The sequence below is a fragment of the Molossus molossus genome, unplaced genomic scaffold, assembly GCF_014108415.1.
Source record: "Molossus molossus isolate mMolMol1 unplaced genomic scaffold, mMolMol1.p scaffold_m16_p_19, whole genome shotgun sequence".
NCBI classification, from domain to species: domain Eukaryota; kingdom Metazoa; phylum Chordata; class Mammalia; order Chiroptera; family Molossidae; genus Molossus; species Molossus molossus.
The window spans coordinates 2,943,250-2,955,707 of NW_023425354.1; the positions used below are offsets into that span (position 1 = coordinate 2,943,250).

General features: G+C 63.0%; 1 protein-coding gene across 1 annotated transcript in view; it reads right to left on the bottom strand.

Annotated features, from left to right (window-relative positions):
- PGS1 (phosphatidylglycerophosphate synthase 1) overlaps positions 1-12,458 on the bottom strand; it is a 38,433-nt gene that overhangs the window by 11,696 nt on the left and 14,279 nt on the right. The window contains exons 4-7 of the mRNA XM_036267785.1: positions 12,327-12,426; positions 11,381-11,570; positions 9,929-10,107; positions 7,501-8,022 (exon numbers count right to left, since the gene is read on the bottom strand). Of these exons, the coding sequence (XP_036123678.1) occupies positions 7,501-8,022; positions 9,929-10,107; positions 11,381-11,570; positions 12,327-12,426 (991 nt within the window). The remainder of the gene's footprint in view (positions 1-7,500; positions 8,023-9,928; positions 10,108-11,380; positions 11,571-12,326; positions 12,427-12,458) is intronic.

Consider the following 12,458-nt stretch of genomic DNA (forward strand, 5'->3'; position numbering starts at 1 on the left):
CTGCAAGCTCACTTTTGGGCACTGTGCCAAGGGCCTATCGGGAAGGCAGTAAAAATAGTGACAACTCTCACAATCATTAACAGGTTTCTGTCAACATGAGCCAGATATCTCTCCATCCGTGACCTGCCACACCTTAGCCACACGGAGTGTTAACACTGGAACACTGTGTCGAGGTGAATCAAAGTCGACATCTCAGAACTCACTTTCTCTCCTTTCCGTGAAAGGCACACCCATGGCGGCCCGTGTCCCCCCTCTGCTGAAGGGCGGCTGGCTGGGCCGGCTGGGCCGGGAGAGCTGGCCGCTTCCTGCTCCCACGTCTCAGGCTGGCCCTCCATGGAGCAGGGCCGACGAGAGGGGAGAACGAGGCCCACCAGACCTCGCACTCTTTGGCACATGGACAAAGTTGGCAACTGTGACAAAGTGGTTCTGTGCCTGACCCCCGGGCCCCTCTCAGCCAGGGCCAGCTCTAAAGGGGACCCCTGAAAGCAACCGAAATGCCCAAGGAGGTAGAGACAACTTGGTCCACCCAGGCAAGGGAACGTGATTCAGCAGTAAAACCACGAGCTACCAGGTCGAGGAGACGCGGAGGACCCCACACGCACCCTGCCAGGTGGGAGGCGCCAGCCGGAAGGCTGCTCGTGACTCCAACCACCTGCCGACAGGACAGAGCAGTGGGCAGGGCCTCGGCGGGTGGGGACGGGCAGAGCGAGGGCGGCAGAGCAGAGGAAACACTGTGGCGCTGTGACGGCGGGTCCACGTCACTCGCCTCTGTCCAGACCCACAAGTGCACCGCCAAGGTGAGCCCCGTGCAAACGGGAACCCAGCTATGCTGGCGGTCGGCCAGGCTCCTCAGCTGTCAGAGCAGCTGCCTGGAGCCAGATGGGGCTGTGCAGGGGGGCAGGTGTGTGCAGGGATCTCTGCACCCGCAGCGTCGCTGTGCACCTACAACTGCTCTAAAAAATCAAGTCTTTAAAAAAACAGACAAAATGAACAGAAGGGCACACCTCCAGCCGTGAGGAAGGCGCATCCTGAGAGCCGGCACACGAGCGCAGCGGGTAGCCCAGCGTCCACATGGGTGGCCCTGCAGCGCCCCAGGTGCCCTCCTGGAATCCAGATGCTGCCGCGCGCCCAGGACCTGACCTGTGCCTCCTGGGTAAGTGCCAGGGCCCGGCCCCAGGGATCCAAGCTGACCGAGGGCGAGCACGCACCCCTACTCCAGGGATCCAGGCTGACTGAGGGCGAGCGCACCCCTACTCCAGGGATCCAGGCTGACTGAGGGCGAGCGCACCCCTACTCCAGGGATCCAGGCTGACTGAGGGCGAGCGCACCCCTACCCCAGGGATCCAGGCTGACTGAGGGCGAGCGCACCCCTACCCCAGGGATCCAGGCTGACTGAGGGCGAGCGCACCCCTACTCCAGGAATCCAGGCTGACTGAGGGCGAGCGCTCACCCCTACTCCAGGGATCCAGGCTGACTGAGGGCGAGCGCACCCCTACTCCAGGGATCCAGGCTGACTGAGGGCGAGCGCACCCCTACCCCAGGGATCCAGGCTGACTGAGGGCGAGCGCACCCCTACCCCAGGGATCCAGGCTGACTGAGGGCGAGCGCACCCCTACCCCAGGGATCCAGGCTGACTGAGGGCGAGCGCACCCCTACCCCAGGGATCCAGGCTGACTGAGGGCGAGCGCACCCCTACCCCAGGGATCCAGGCTGACTGAGGGCGAGCGCGCACCCCTACTCCAGGGATCCAGGCTGACTGAGGGCGAGCGCGCCCCTACTCCAGGGATCCAGGCTGACTGAGGGCGAGCGCAGCCCCTACTCCAGGGATCCAGGCTGACTGAGGGCGAGCGCGCCCCTACTCCAGGGATCCAGGCTGACTGAGGGCGAGCGCGCCCCTACTCCAGGGATCCAGGCTGACTGAGGGCGAGCGCGCCCCTACTCCAGGGATCCAGGCTGACTGAGGGCGAGCGCGCCCCTACTCCAGGGATCCAGGCTGACTGAGGGCGAGCGCGCCCCTACTCCAGGGGATCCAGGCTGACTGAGGGCGAGCGCGCCCCTACTCCAGGGATCCAGGCTGACTGAGGGCGAGCGCGCCCCTACTCCAGGGATCCAGGCTGACTGAGGGCGAGCGCGCCCCTACTCCAGGGATCCAGGCTGACTGAGGGCGAGCGCGCCCCTACCCCAGGGATCCAGGCTGACTGAGGGCGAGCGCGCCCCTACCCCAGGGATCCAGGCTGACTGAGGGCGAGCGCGCCCCTACTCCAGGGATCCAGGCTGACTGAGGGCGAGCGCACACCCCTACCCCAGGGATCCAGGCTGACTGAGGGCGAGCGCACCCCTACCCCAGGGATCCAGGCTGACTGAGGGCGAGCGCGCACCCCTACTCCAGGGATCCAGGCTGACTGAGGGCGAGCACGCCCCTACTCCAGGAATCCTGACTGAGGGCGAGCGCGCACCCCTACTCCAGGAATCCTGACTGAGGGCGAACGCACCCCTACTCCAGGGATCCAGGCTGAGGGCGAGCGCACCCCTACCCCAGGGATCCAGGCTGACTGAGGGCGAGCGCACCCCTACTCCAGGGATCCAGGCTGAGGGCGAGCGCGCACCCCTACTCCAGGGATCCAGGCTGACTGAGGGCGAGCGCGCACCCCTACTCCAGGGATCCAGGCTGACTGAGGGCGAGCGCGCACCCCTACTCCAGGGATCCAGGCTGACTGAGGGCGAGCGCGCCCCTACTCCAGGAATCCTGACTGAGGGCGAGCGCGCACCCCTACTCCAGGAATCCTGACTGAGGGCGAACGCACCCCTACTCCAGGGATCCAGGCTGAGGGCGAGCGCACCCCTACCCCAGGGATCCAGGCTGACTGAGGGCGAGCGCACCCCTACTCCAGGGATCCAGGCTGAGGGCGAGCGCGCACCCCTACTCCAGGGATCCAGGCTGGCTGAGGGCGAGCGCGCACCCCTACTCCAGGGATCCAGGCTGACTGAGGGCGAGCGCGCCCCTACTCCAGGGATCCAGGCTGACTGAGGGCGAGCGCGCCCCTACTCCAGGGATCCAGGCTGACTGAGGGCGAGCGCGCCCCTACTCCAGGGATCCAGGCTGACTGAGGGCGAGCGCGCCCCTACTCCAGGGATCCAGGCTGACTGAGGGCGAGCGCGCCCCTACTCCAGGGATCCAGGCTGACTGAGGGCGAGCGCGCCCCTACTCCAGGGATCCAGGCTGACTGAGGGCGAGCGCGCCCCTACCCCAGGGATCCAGGCTGACTGAGGGCGAGCGCGCCCCTACTCCAGGGATCCAGGCTGACTGAGGGCGAGCGCGCCCCTACTCCAGGGATCCAGGCTGACTGAGGGCGAGCGCGCCCCTACCCCAGGGATCCAGGCTGACTGAGGGCGAGCGCGCCCCTACCCCAGGGATCCAGGCTGACTGAGGGCGAGCGCGCACCCCTACTCCAGGGATCCAGGCTGACTGAGGGCGAGCGCACCCCTACCCCAGGGATCCAGGCTGACTGAGGGCGAGCGCACCCCTACTCCAGGGATCCAGGCTGACTGAGGGCGAGCGCACCCCTACTCCAGGGATCCAGGCTGACTGAGGGCGAGCGCACCCCTACCCCAGGGATCCAGGCTGACTGAGGGCGAGCGCACCCCTACTCCAGGGATCCAGGCTGACTGAGGGCGAGCGCACCCCTACCCCAGGGATCCAGGCTGACTGAGGGCGAGCGCACCCCTACTCCAGGGATCCAGGCTGACTGAGGGCGAGCGCGCCCCCCTACTCCAGGGATCCAGGCTGACTGAGGGCGAGCGCACCCCTACTCCAGGGATCCAGGCTGACTTGAGGGCGAGCGCACACCCCTACCCCAGGGATCCAGGCTGACTGAGGGCGAGCGCACCCCTACCCCAGGGATCCAGGCTGACTGAGGGCGAGCGCGCACCCCTACTCCAGGGATCCAGGCTGACTGAGGGCGAGCGCGCCCCTACTCCAGGAATCCTGACTGAGGGCGAGCGCGCACCCCTACTCCAGGAATCCTGACTGAGGGCGAACGCACCCCTACTCCAGGGATCCAGGCTGAGGGCGAGCGCACCCCTACCCCAGGGATCCAGGCTGACTGAGGGCGAGCGCACCCCTACTCCAGGGATCCAGGCTGAGGGCGAGCGCGCACCCCTACTCCAGGGATCCAGGCTGACTGAGGGCGAGCGCGCACCCCTACTCCAGGGATCCAGGCTGACTGAGGGCGAGCGCGCACCCCTACTCCAGGGATCCAGGCTGACTGAGGGCGAGCGCGCACCCCTACTCCAGGGATCCAGGCTGACTGAGGGCGAGCGCACCCCTACCCCAGGGATCCAGGCTGACTGAGGGCGAGCGCGCACCCCTACTCCAGGGATCCAGGCTGACTGAGGGCGAGCGCGCCCCTACTCCAGGAATCCTGACTGAGGGCGAGCGCGCACCCCTACTCCAGGAATCCTGACTGAGGGCGAACGCACCCCTACTCCAGGGATCCAGGCTGAGGGCGAGCGCACCCCTACCCCAGGGATCCAGGCTGACTGAGGGCGAGCGCACCCCTACTCCAGGGATCCAGGCTGAGGGCGAGCGCGCACCCCTACTCCAGGGATCCAGGCTGACTGAGGGCGAGCGCGCACCCCTACTCCAGGGATCCAGGCTGACTGAGGGCGAGCGCGCACCCCTACTCCAGGGATCCAGGCTGACTGAGGGCAAGCGCACCCCTATTCCAGCAACCCCACCAGAGGCCGAAAGGCAGGAACACCTGCAGCCCCATGGCCCCAGGGAAGAATGGCAACAAATCCAGGAACAAGGATGCTCTCCTGTCAGGGGAACCAAGGCAAGGCGCCGGGGTATTGCCCTCTGGCGAGGGCGGTCCTGTGACCTCGCCCCATCCCACAGAGGCTGACCTGGGTCCCACCCCTTCTCCCAAAGGTCAGTGTGGCCTGAGGACCGGGCTCTGAGACTCCAGGTCTGGCGGCCTCTCGGCTGACTGAGGTTTACACAGGTCTCCTCGGAGTTCTGAGCAGACGTCCTCTGCAAGGATCCAAATCAAACTAAACGGGTAACCGCACTGCAAACGAAGTCTCTACCACACGCCTTTAAGTAGCGGAAGGCTCCTCCGGTTCTTCGAGAAAGCTCAAGTCATTGAAACTGGTGCATGTCCCAGTCCGCTGAGAGCCAGCCAGGGAGGGCAAGGAATCCCGCCTCTGCCCGCTGCACAGCGGCCGGCTGTCACACGCCTGGCCAGCAGGCCGAGCCACAGCCTGGCAGTGCTGACCGGGACCCAGTGAGCACTGTGGAGGGCCGACACCCTGGCCTGTGCGGGTCACCGGGCTGAACTGCCTTCCGGCACCTGCTGCCCGTGTGGTCACTTTCCCTGACAAAGCGTTTCTCCCCCCCAGCCGGCCAGCGTCCCGAGGGCAGGTACCAGTGGCGCTTCCTCGCATCACCAGGCTCACGGGCCCCGACAGGCTCGGCAGTCAGTGCGCGATGCCCATCAGTGCACAAGGCTGGGATCCAGAAGCAGCAAGCAGGGGTTCCGGCCCACTCCCCTCACCAAGGCTTGTGGGAGCAGGAGCCACAGGAGCCTGGTCAAGGTGGTATCGGCTGCTCGGCCGTGGGCCGGGATTTCCCAGGGTCCTAACACACACACCCAGGCAGACACACCACCTGAACCCAGCACAGGCCTTGCAGAGGGCAGTCAGTCAACGGCCCACCACCCACCACCGAAACCACGCGCCAGCTGGGCTGCCTGTTCACCTGACACAGGCTGCATCTCTCCCAGGTTGCTTTGGAGGACATGAGCATCAAAAGAGGAGCCAGAAAAGGGGGCTGGCTTAAGATCCCCACTATCGATCACAGCCCTAAGCAGGACGGACCCTGGCCTCTCACTAAGCACTGAGTGATCTCGGATCTGGCTCCCGAGGTCAGGGTGAGGCCCCTTCTCCACACCCTCCGCCGTCCACCCTGCCCGCTCCTGCACATGCACACGCACGCCCTGGGTCCCCAGCCTTCCCGAGCGAGCGGCGCTCCCGACTCAGGCCCCACCCGCAGCAGGGAGGGGGTGGCAGGAGCTCGCCAGTCCGGGAAAAGGCGAGACACACTGGAAAAGCCGGTTGGGTGTTTCTGTTTCAAGGGTAACTGGGGAGTCACGGCACAGCACAGTCAGAACTATGGGCCAGGCTGATCTGGGGGACCCAAAGCGACAGGGAGCCCCTCACAGATGGACGACGGGGCAGACAGGAAGTGAGCACTGTCCAGACAGGCCTCTGCAGCTGCCCAGGCAACGGCGCCTCCGAAAGTCGAGGCGGCTGTCGCTCCAGCGCTCTCCCCCACACCCCACCCGGGTGCTGCTGTTACTCTCAGAAGTGACCAAGCCCCTCCTAGATCATCTCCTACACCCCTCCACTGGCTGGCCCCCCTGCTGAGACGGCCGACCTGCAGCCTGGCTCAGCTGGTGTCACGTGCTGAGGTCAGAACACTGGGGCCGCCCCTGCACCAAATATGCCACCTGCCTGAGCAGGCCCGTGGGGCTCCAAGGAGAGAGCAGGCCACCCAGGAGGCATCAGAGTCTCCTGGGGAGTTTTTAAAAACACTGTGCTGGGTCCAAGCCCCAGAGCTAGTCTCAGGCCTGGGGCAGCCTGGGCTTCTTACAGCGCAGCCCAAAGACCACCGGTTAAAGGAAAGAAGAGTTCAACCTGAGGATTCCAAGGTGATCGACGTCCAAGAGCAGACAAGGACTGCAGCGGTCTGCGGCCGGGACCCCCACCCGGGACGGGAGGGCGAGGCACCACCACCCTCCTCCCTTGCTCGGCTACTCCAGAAGCCTCGAGAACCCACACCGGAGTAAGCAGGCTTCTCAACCAGCAAAGAGAAGCAAGGAGAGCCACGCAGTCCACTCGTGGCTCAGAGCCCTCTGCAGGGTGCCCTCGCCCTTTGGACTCAGGACCAAGCAACTTGGTGGTGCGGTCTCCCCCGCGGCAGTCCCCTTGCTGAGCACGGGCTCAATCCCCCCCGTGCACGACTGACCGTGCACCTGGGACTGTGCGTGCGCGGGCTGTCCCGGGGGGTGACCGCTGAGAGGCATCCTGACAACAGGCAACTCAGACGCGGACCCTTCGGAGGCAGCACGTGCGGCACAGCCTCGGCCTTCCCAGCTTCAGGCAGCGCAGTGGTGAGGGAGAGGCTGGAAACCGGGCTGTTTAGCAGCAAACACCTGACCCCTGACCACCCCCATCCCAGAGAAGGGCAGGACCGTGCAGTCGCCTGATCAGGAGAGACCAGCACACACCTCGGCCGCTCTCTGTGAGAGGAGCTGTGCGCATGTTTGGAGACAGCCACCGAGCGAGCCACCAAATGACTCGATTTCAGTTTCTAGTGAGTAAGAGGGAGAGATTTTTGCACAAGTGACATGTACTCCAATGGACCAGTGAGACACGCCCGCGGGGCTGTCAGGCAGGCGCAGACACCAGCACTGAGGGTTGGGCGGCCGTGCCCTGTACCTTTGGCATGGAAGGTCCAGCCCCTCCGCCAGTACTCCTGCAGCTGGACGCGCTCCTGCTGCCCCAGGCTGCACACCTCTCTGTAGAACTGCCGCTCGATGTGCACGTAGGCCGCCGGGATGGCGCCCGCCACCCCCTTGGCCCCGAAGAAACCGTTCACCTCTGGAGAGGCCAACAGGATCTGGTACTCGGCCCGCGTGCCCAAGACCAGGTCCATGTAGGCCTGGGTCAGGTTGAAGTAGCCGGTGGTGAGGTAAACCCTGGCGCCGCGCTCGGCCTCGGTCAGCAGGGTCTCAGTGACAATCTCGTCGATCTGGATCTCAAAGGGCTTCATCTGGATCAGCGGGTAGATCCAGGTGTCGGGCACCGGCCTCCGGTGACCAGCGGCTGCCGCATCGTCCTGGGTCACAAGGGAGTCGCCGTGGAAGGTCTGGGCGTGCAGCACCTGCTGGCGGGTCCGGGCCGAGTTGATCACGTCCATGACCCTCGCGTTGGCTGCCCTGCAGTATGCAGCTCGGTCACCTGAGGGAGGGGAGAAGGGACGGAAATGGAGGCTCTGGACTCCCACCCAGCACACGACAGGCACGCAGATGCCACAATGATCATTACTGAACACACTTCCACAGAGCAGCAGGTGCCATGGATATAAATGTCCAAGAAATGGCCTGGCTGCGAGAGGCCCACACCCGTTCTGCTTACAAGAACTTCCATCAGCCCTGGCCGGTGTGGCCCAGTGGTTAGAGCGTCGGCCTGAGGTCCAGAGAGGCCCGGGTTCGGTTCCCGCTAAGGGCACGTACCTCGGTTACAGTTTGTCCCCGGCCCTGGTTTGTTGTGTGGGTGGCAGCCACTTGATGCGTCCCTTTCACGTTGATGTTTCTCTCTCTCTTCCTCTCTCTCCCTCCCACTCTGTCTGAACAAAAAATGGAAAAATGTCCTCGGGTGAGGATAAAAAAAAACAAAAAACTTCCAACAGGCCAGACTCACTGCAGGGGAAGTGACCAGGACGGTGGGCACCTCGGGAGGTCATGCCAGGAGAGGGGACACGGGCACATACACAAGCCACACACCTGTGGCACTCGGTGGGGACGCCTGTCAACAGACACGTGTAAGTATAACAAACAGAGGGAGCACGAGCCACCCCACAGCCAGACACCAGCACGGCTGGGGATGGGGCGGCTGCAGCGGGTGGTGACCACAGGAGGGGCCTCCGAGGGCCTTGTTTATTTACACAAGACCCTGGTGACAAGGAGCTGTCCAGACATGCTCAAGGGCAAGAAATGACCATAAATGCTATCATTAGATGAGAAAAGACTGAAAACGAATGAGCTAAGTATCCAACCGAAGAAGTTAGGGAGGACACAACAGCTAAAGACCCAAATACAGTCTGAGAAAGAGACGACACAGGAATGAATGAGAACAGCACAAACACAGACCCACGTCGTCAGAAGCCGCGTCTCTGCTGAAACGGCGAGCCTTCAGCAAGGCCGGCGGAGACCAGCAGGGGAACGGGACGCGGCCCTCGGCCACACTCCTTCCTGGCTCCACCATCAGGCGCCGCCTCCTGCCCTGCCTCAGGCTGCGGCCCTGCACCGGCTGCTCTTGCCCAGGGCCCCCTCCAGAGCCGCCCAGTCGGCCCTCCTCACTCAGCCCACTGACTCGCATTCTTCCCCGAGTGAGGGGCCTTTTCCCACACACTCCTGCCTGGCCCGTTCCGTTGCACTGGGGTCAGCTGGTGCTCCTTGTATGGGCCAGAGAGTTAACATTTTAGGTTCTAGGAGCCAAAGGACAAAATTGAGGATAGCATGTAGGTGCTGGTTTATATAACAAGAGAGAAGACAGACTTTCACACATTTTGTGTTGGCAAAATTTACAAATGGAGGTGATGACCGAGCATCCTGGATGGCAGCGGGCAGGGCAGCCGCACGGTCCCCTGGCGCAGGGACAGGGCTTCCTCCAGGGTCCCCACTCTGATGCTCCCTTTCTGGGTGGGACCTAGGAGCTCTTCCCCAGTCTGGGCTCAACCCCTTCCCCACAGCGCTGACCCCGGCAAACCCAGCAGCAGGCCTGGAACGGCAGGAACGCAGACGCCAGGGAGCGCCGGTTGCCGGGACCTGCCCGTGCGCAGGCGGAGGGCGCTCCCTTCCACTCTCCAGGCAGGAGGCCGCAGACCTCCGCGCAGCTCGGAGCCACAGAGCCTCTGTGCGACACGGGGGGACGCCTTCCCGGGAGCGGGGCCCAGCTCAGACCTGAAGCCCTCGTCCCCATCTCCCTGGGCTGGCTCCCTCAGCCACAGAGTTACTGATGGCCAGTGAGTCAGTCTGGCTCCAGCGACACAAACAGAACCAGGCAAGGCCACCAGAGGCCTGCTCTCCTGGGCCCTCAGGCCACCCTGCCCCCAGCCCAGCAGGGCAGCATCGCCAGGCCCTACCTTCGTAGGGATGCACCATGCCCTCCACCACCTGCACCGTGTCATCTCCCTGCAGCTGCAGGGACACGTCCCCCACGGCGTCCACCAGCTCCGTGAAGAAGTCCGCAATGTCTGGACAGTCCTGCAAGAACACGTAGCGGTCCTGGCGGTTGGTGAAGTAGGAGTCGCTCAGGTTGGCGCTGCAGGGAGGAGAAGCAGATGAGGGTCTGGCAGAGGTGCAGCAGCGAGTCGTGGTGACCAGGTCTCGGGAGCCAGCAGGAGCAGGGGAGACAACTCAGACTAGGACACAATGGCGGTGGCAGCCAATGAACGCTGGCTACTGAGCATGACCACTCACAGGAGACGGGCAAGGTGGTGCTGACGTGGCACAAGAGTGGCCGGCAAAGCCCTCCCCTCACGGAGCTGACAGTCGGCTGAGAGGAGAGAGGTGCCACCCACCACCAGGGCTGGTTACCAGGGTAGTGACAGTGCCCGTGTTTTAGACTCGGAAGGACTGGGCTTCCTCCTGGCTCTGCCTGACAGTTTCCCATCCTCTCTGATCTCTGCTTTCTCGTGTGGAAACAGGAAACTCCTCCTCAGGGATGCTGTGAGGTCTTCAATGAGATACACACACAAGGGCCGAGCATAGTGGCGAGCAGACAGCAAGTGTTCAATAAACACTGCTTTTAATTTTTACAATGAGGAGTATGTGCCACAATTTTATTTAACGATTTATTTATTCTTCTTCTCTTCCCATCCTCCCACTCTCTCCCCTCTGGCAACCATCAGATTGTTCTCTGTATCTGTAGGTCAGTTTGCTTTGTTTCGTTTATTCATTTGTTATTTTTTTAGATTCCACATAGAAGTGAGATCATGTCTTTCTCTGTCTGATCTATTTCACTTAGCATAACACCCTCTGGGCCCACCCATGTCGTCACAAATGGCAAGATTCCATTCTTTTCACTGCTGAACAAAACTCCACTGTATGTACAAACCCCGTCTTCATCCATCCATCTACCAGTGGACATTCAGGTTGCTTCCAATCCTAGTAACCCTGGACACTATATATATGTGTCTTTTCATAAATTCTCACCTGAGAATATTTTTCCATTGATTTTTAGGACGAGTGGAAGGGAGGGAGAGAGGGAGAGAGAGAAGCAATAAGAGAGACACGTCAATTGGCTGCCTCCTGCAGATGCCCCAACTGGGGACTGGGGATCAAACCTGCAACCCAATTACATGCCCTTCACTGGGAATGAAGCCCTTGACGCTTTGGTGCGCAGGTCAACGCTCTGACCTGAGCCACTCCAGCCAGGCAGCCCTGGCGATCTCTCCATCCCCTCTGTGGGCTCCCAGCCCCAGGGCACACGGCACGGGAGACCGAGAGTGAGGCGCGCAGAGCGGAAGTGGGAGAGCAGCGGTGGAGGCGCGAGGAGACAGCACTGCCGGGGAGACGGGGGACGGCAGACTCACCCGCTCAGGATGACGCTGTCGTCGAAGAGGTACACCTTGATGTGCTGGAGGCCGATGGTCTCGTTGAAGCGCTCTGGGAGCAGGAGCCGCAGCAGCCCCCGGAGGTTCGGGGTGTGGAAGAGGGAGACGCGGACCTGCTCCGGGAACCTCTGCAGCAGCGGGAGCAGCATGGTGCGCGAGTTCTTCCTGCCTGAACACACGAGCGGGAGGACAGGCGCGTCACGCCAGGAGAGCAGCCGCCTGCCGGTGCGGAACTGCCCACCAGAGGCCCGCGTTCGCCTGTGATGCGTCTCCATCGGTCAGCCCCACGTGCCCTCCCTGCCAGAGGAGCTCTGGGCCAGCCTGTTCTGCACACCCGCCATCTCGGGGCGGGACTGTGGTCGGTGCAGGGGACACCCGTCGCACCCACAGCACCGTCGCTCTCCCAGTCAACCCGCCTCCACTCTTGGTGTTTCTGCTCTGCGTGCAGATGGCTCAGCCCACCCTGAGCCCACACCCAGCCCCATGGGGGATGGAGGGGCACCAGGCCTGGGCTGGTCTGCCCACTGGAAGCTCTGCTCTGACCATCAGGCTACAGACTCTTCCAAAGGACAAGATGTCGTGGTGGGGAAGGGCCTGGCTGTCAGAGGCCACGGCACGAAGAACGAAGCCAGTCAAGGACACAGGGCCAGGAGGTGTGTCCTGGCGACACACCCGAACCCCAATCACAAGCTGCCCGCAGCAGGCAGTCACGGGAGTCAGAACAACTCTTTTTGCCGAAGTTGTTTTCAGTTGGGCTTGCAGTCACGTGCTGCGGAAGGGACCCTGACTCGGATCATCTCAGTCTGGGGCCCACCAGACGGTCCTCAAACTGGTGCCTGAAGACGGGGAAGGTGTGTGTAACTCCTAACCCAGAGGTTCAGAAAGAGGAAAAACCAGGGGTGCGTGGGGAGGGCGTCAGACCTACCTCTCGAGCCGCGCAAGAAGTCCAAGAGAATGGACACTTTGAGGTCTGAAGGAAACTTCGCTTGGAGTGACTTTTCTAGAGCGCTTTCGAGACAATCCACCTACCAAGAAACAGAAGTGTAAGGTCCAAAAA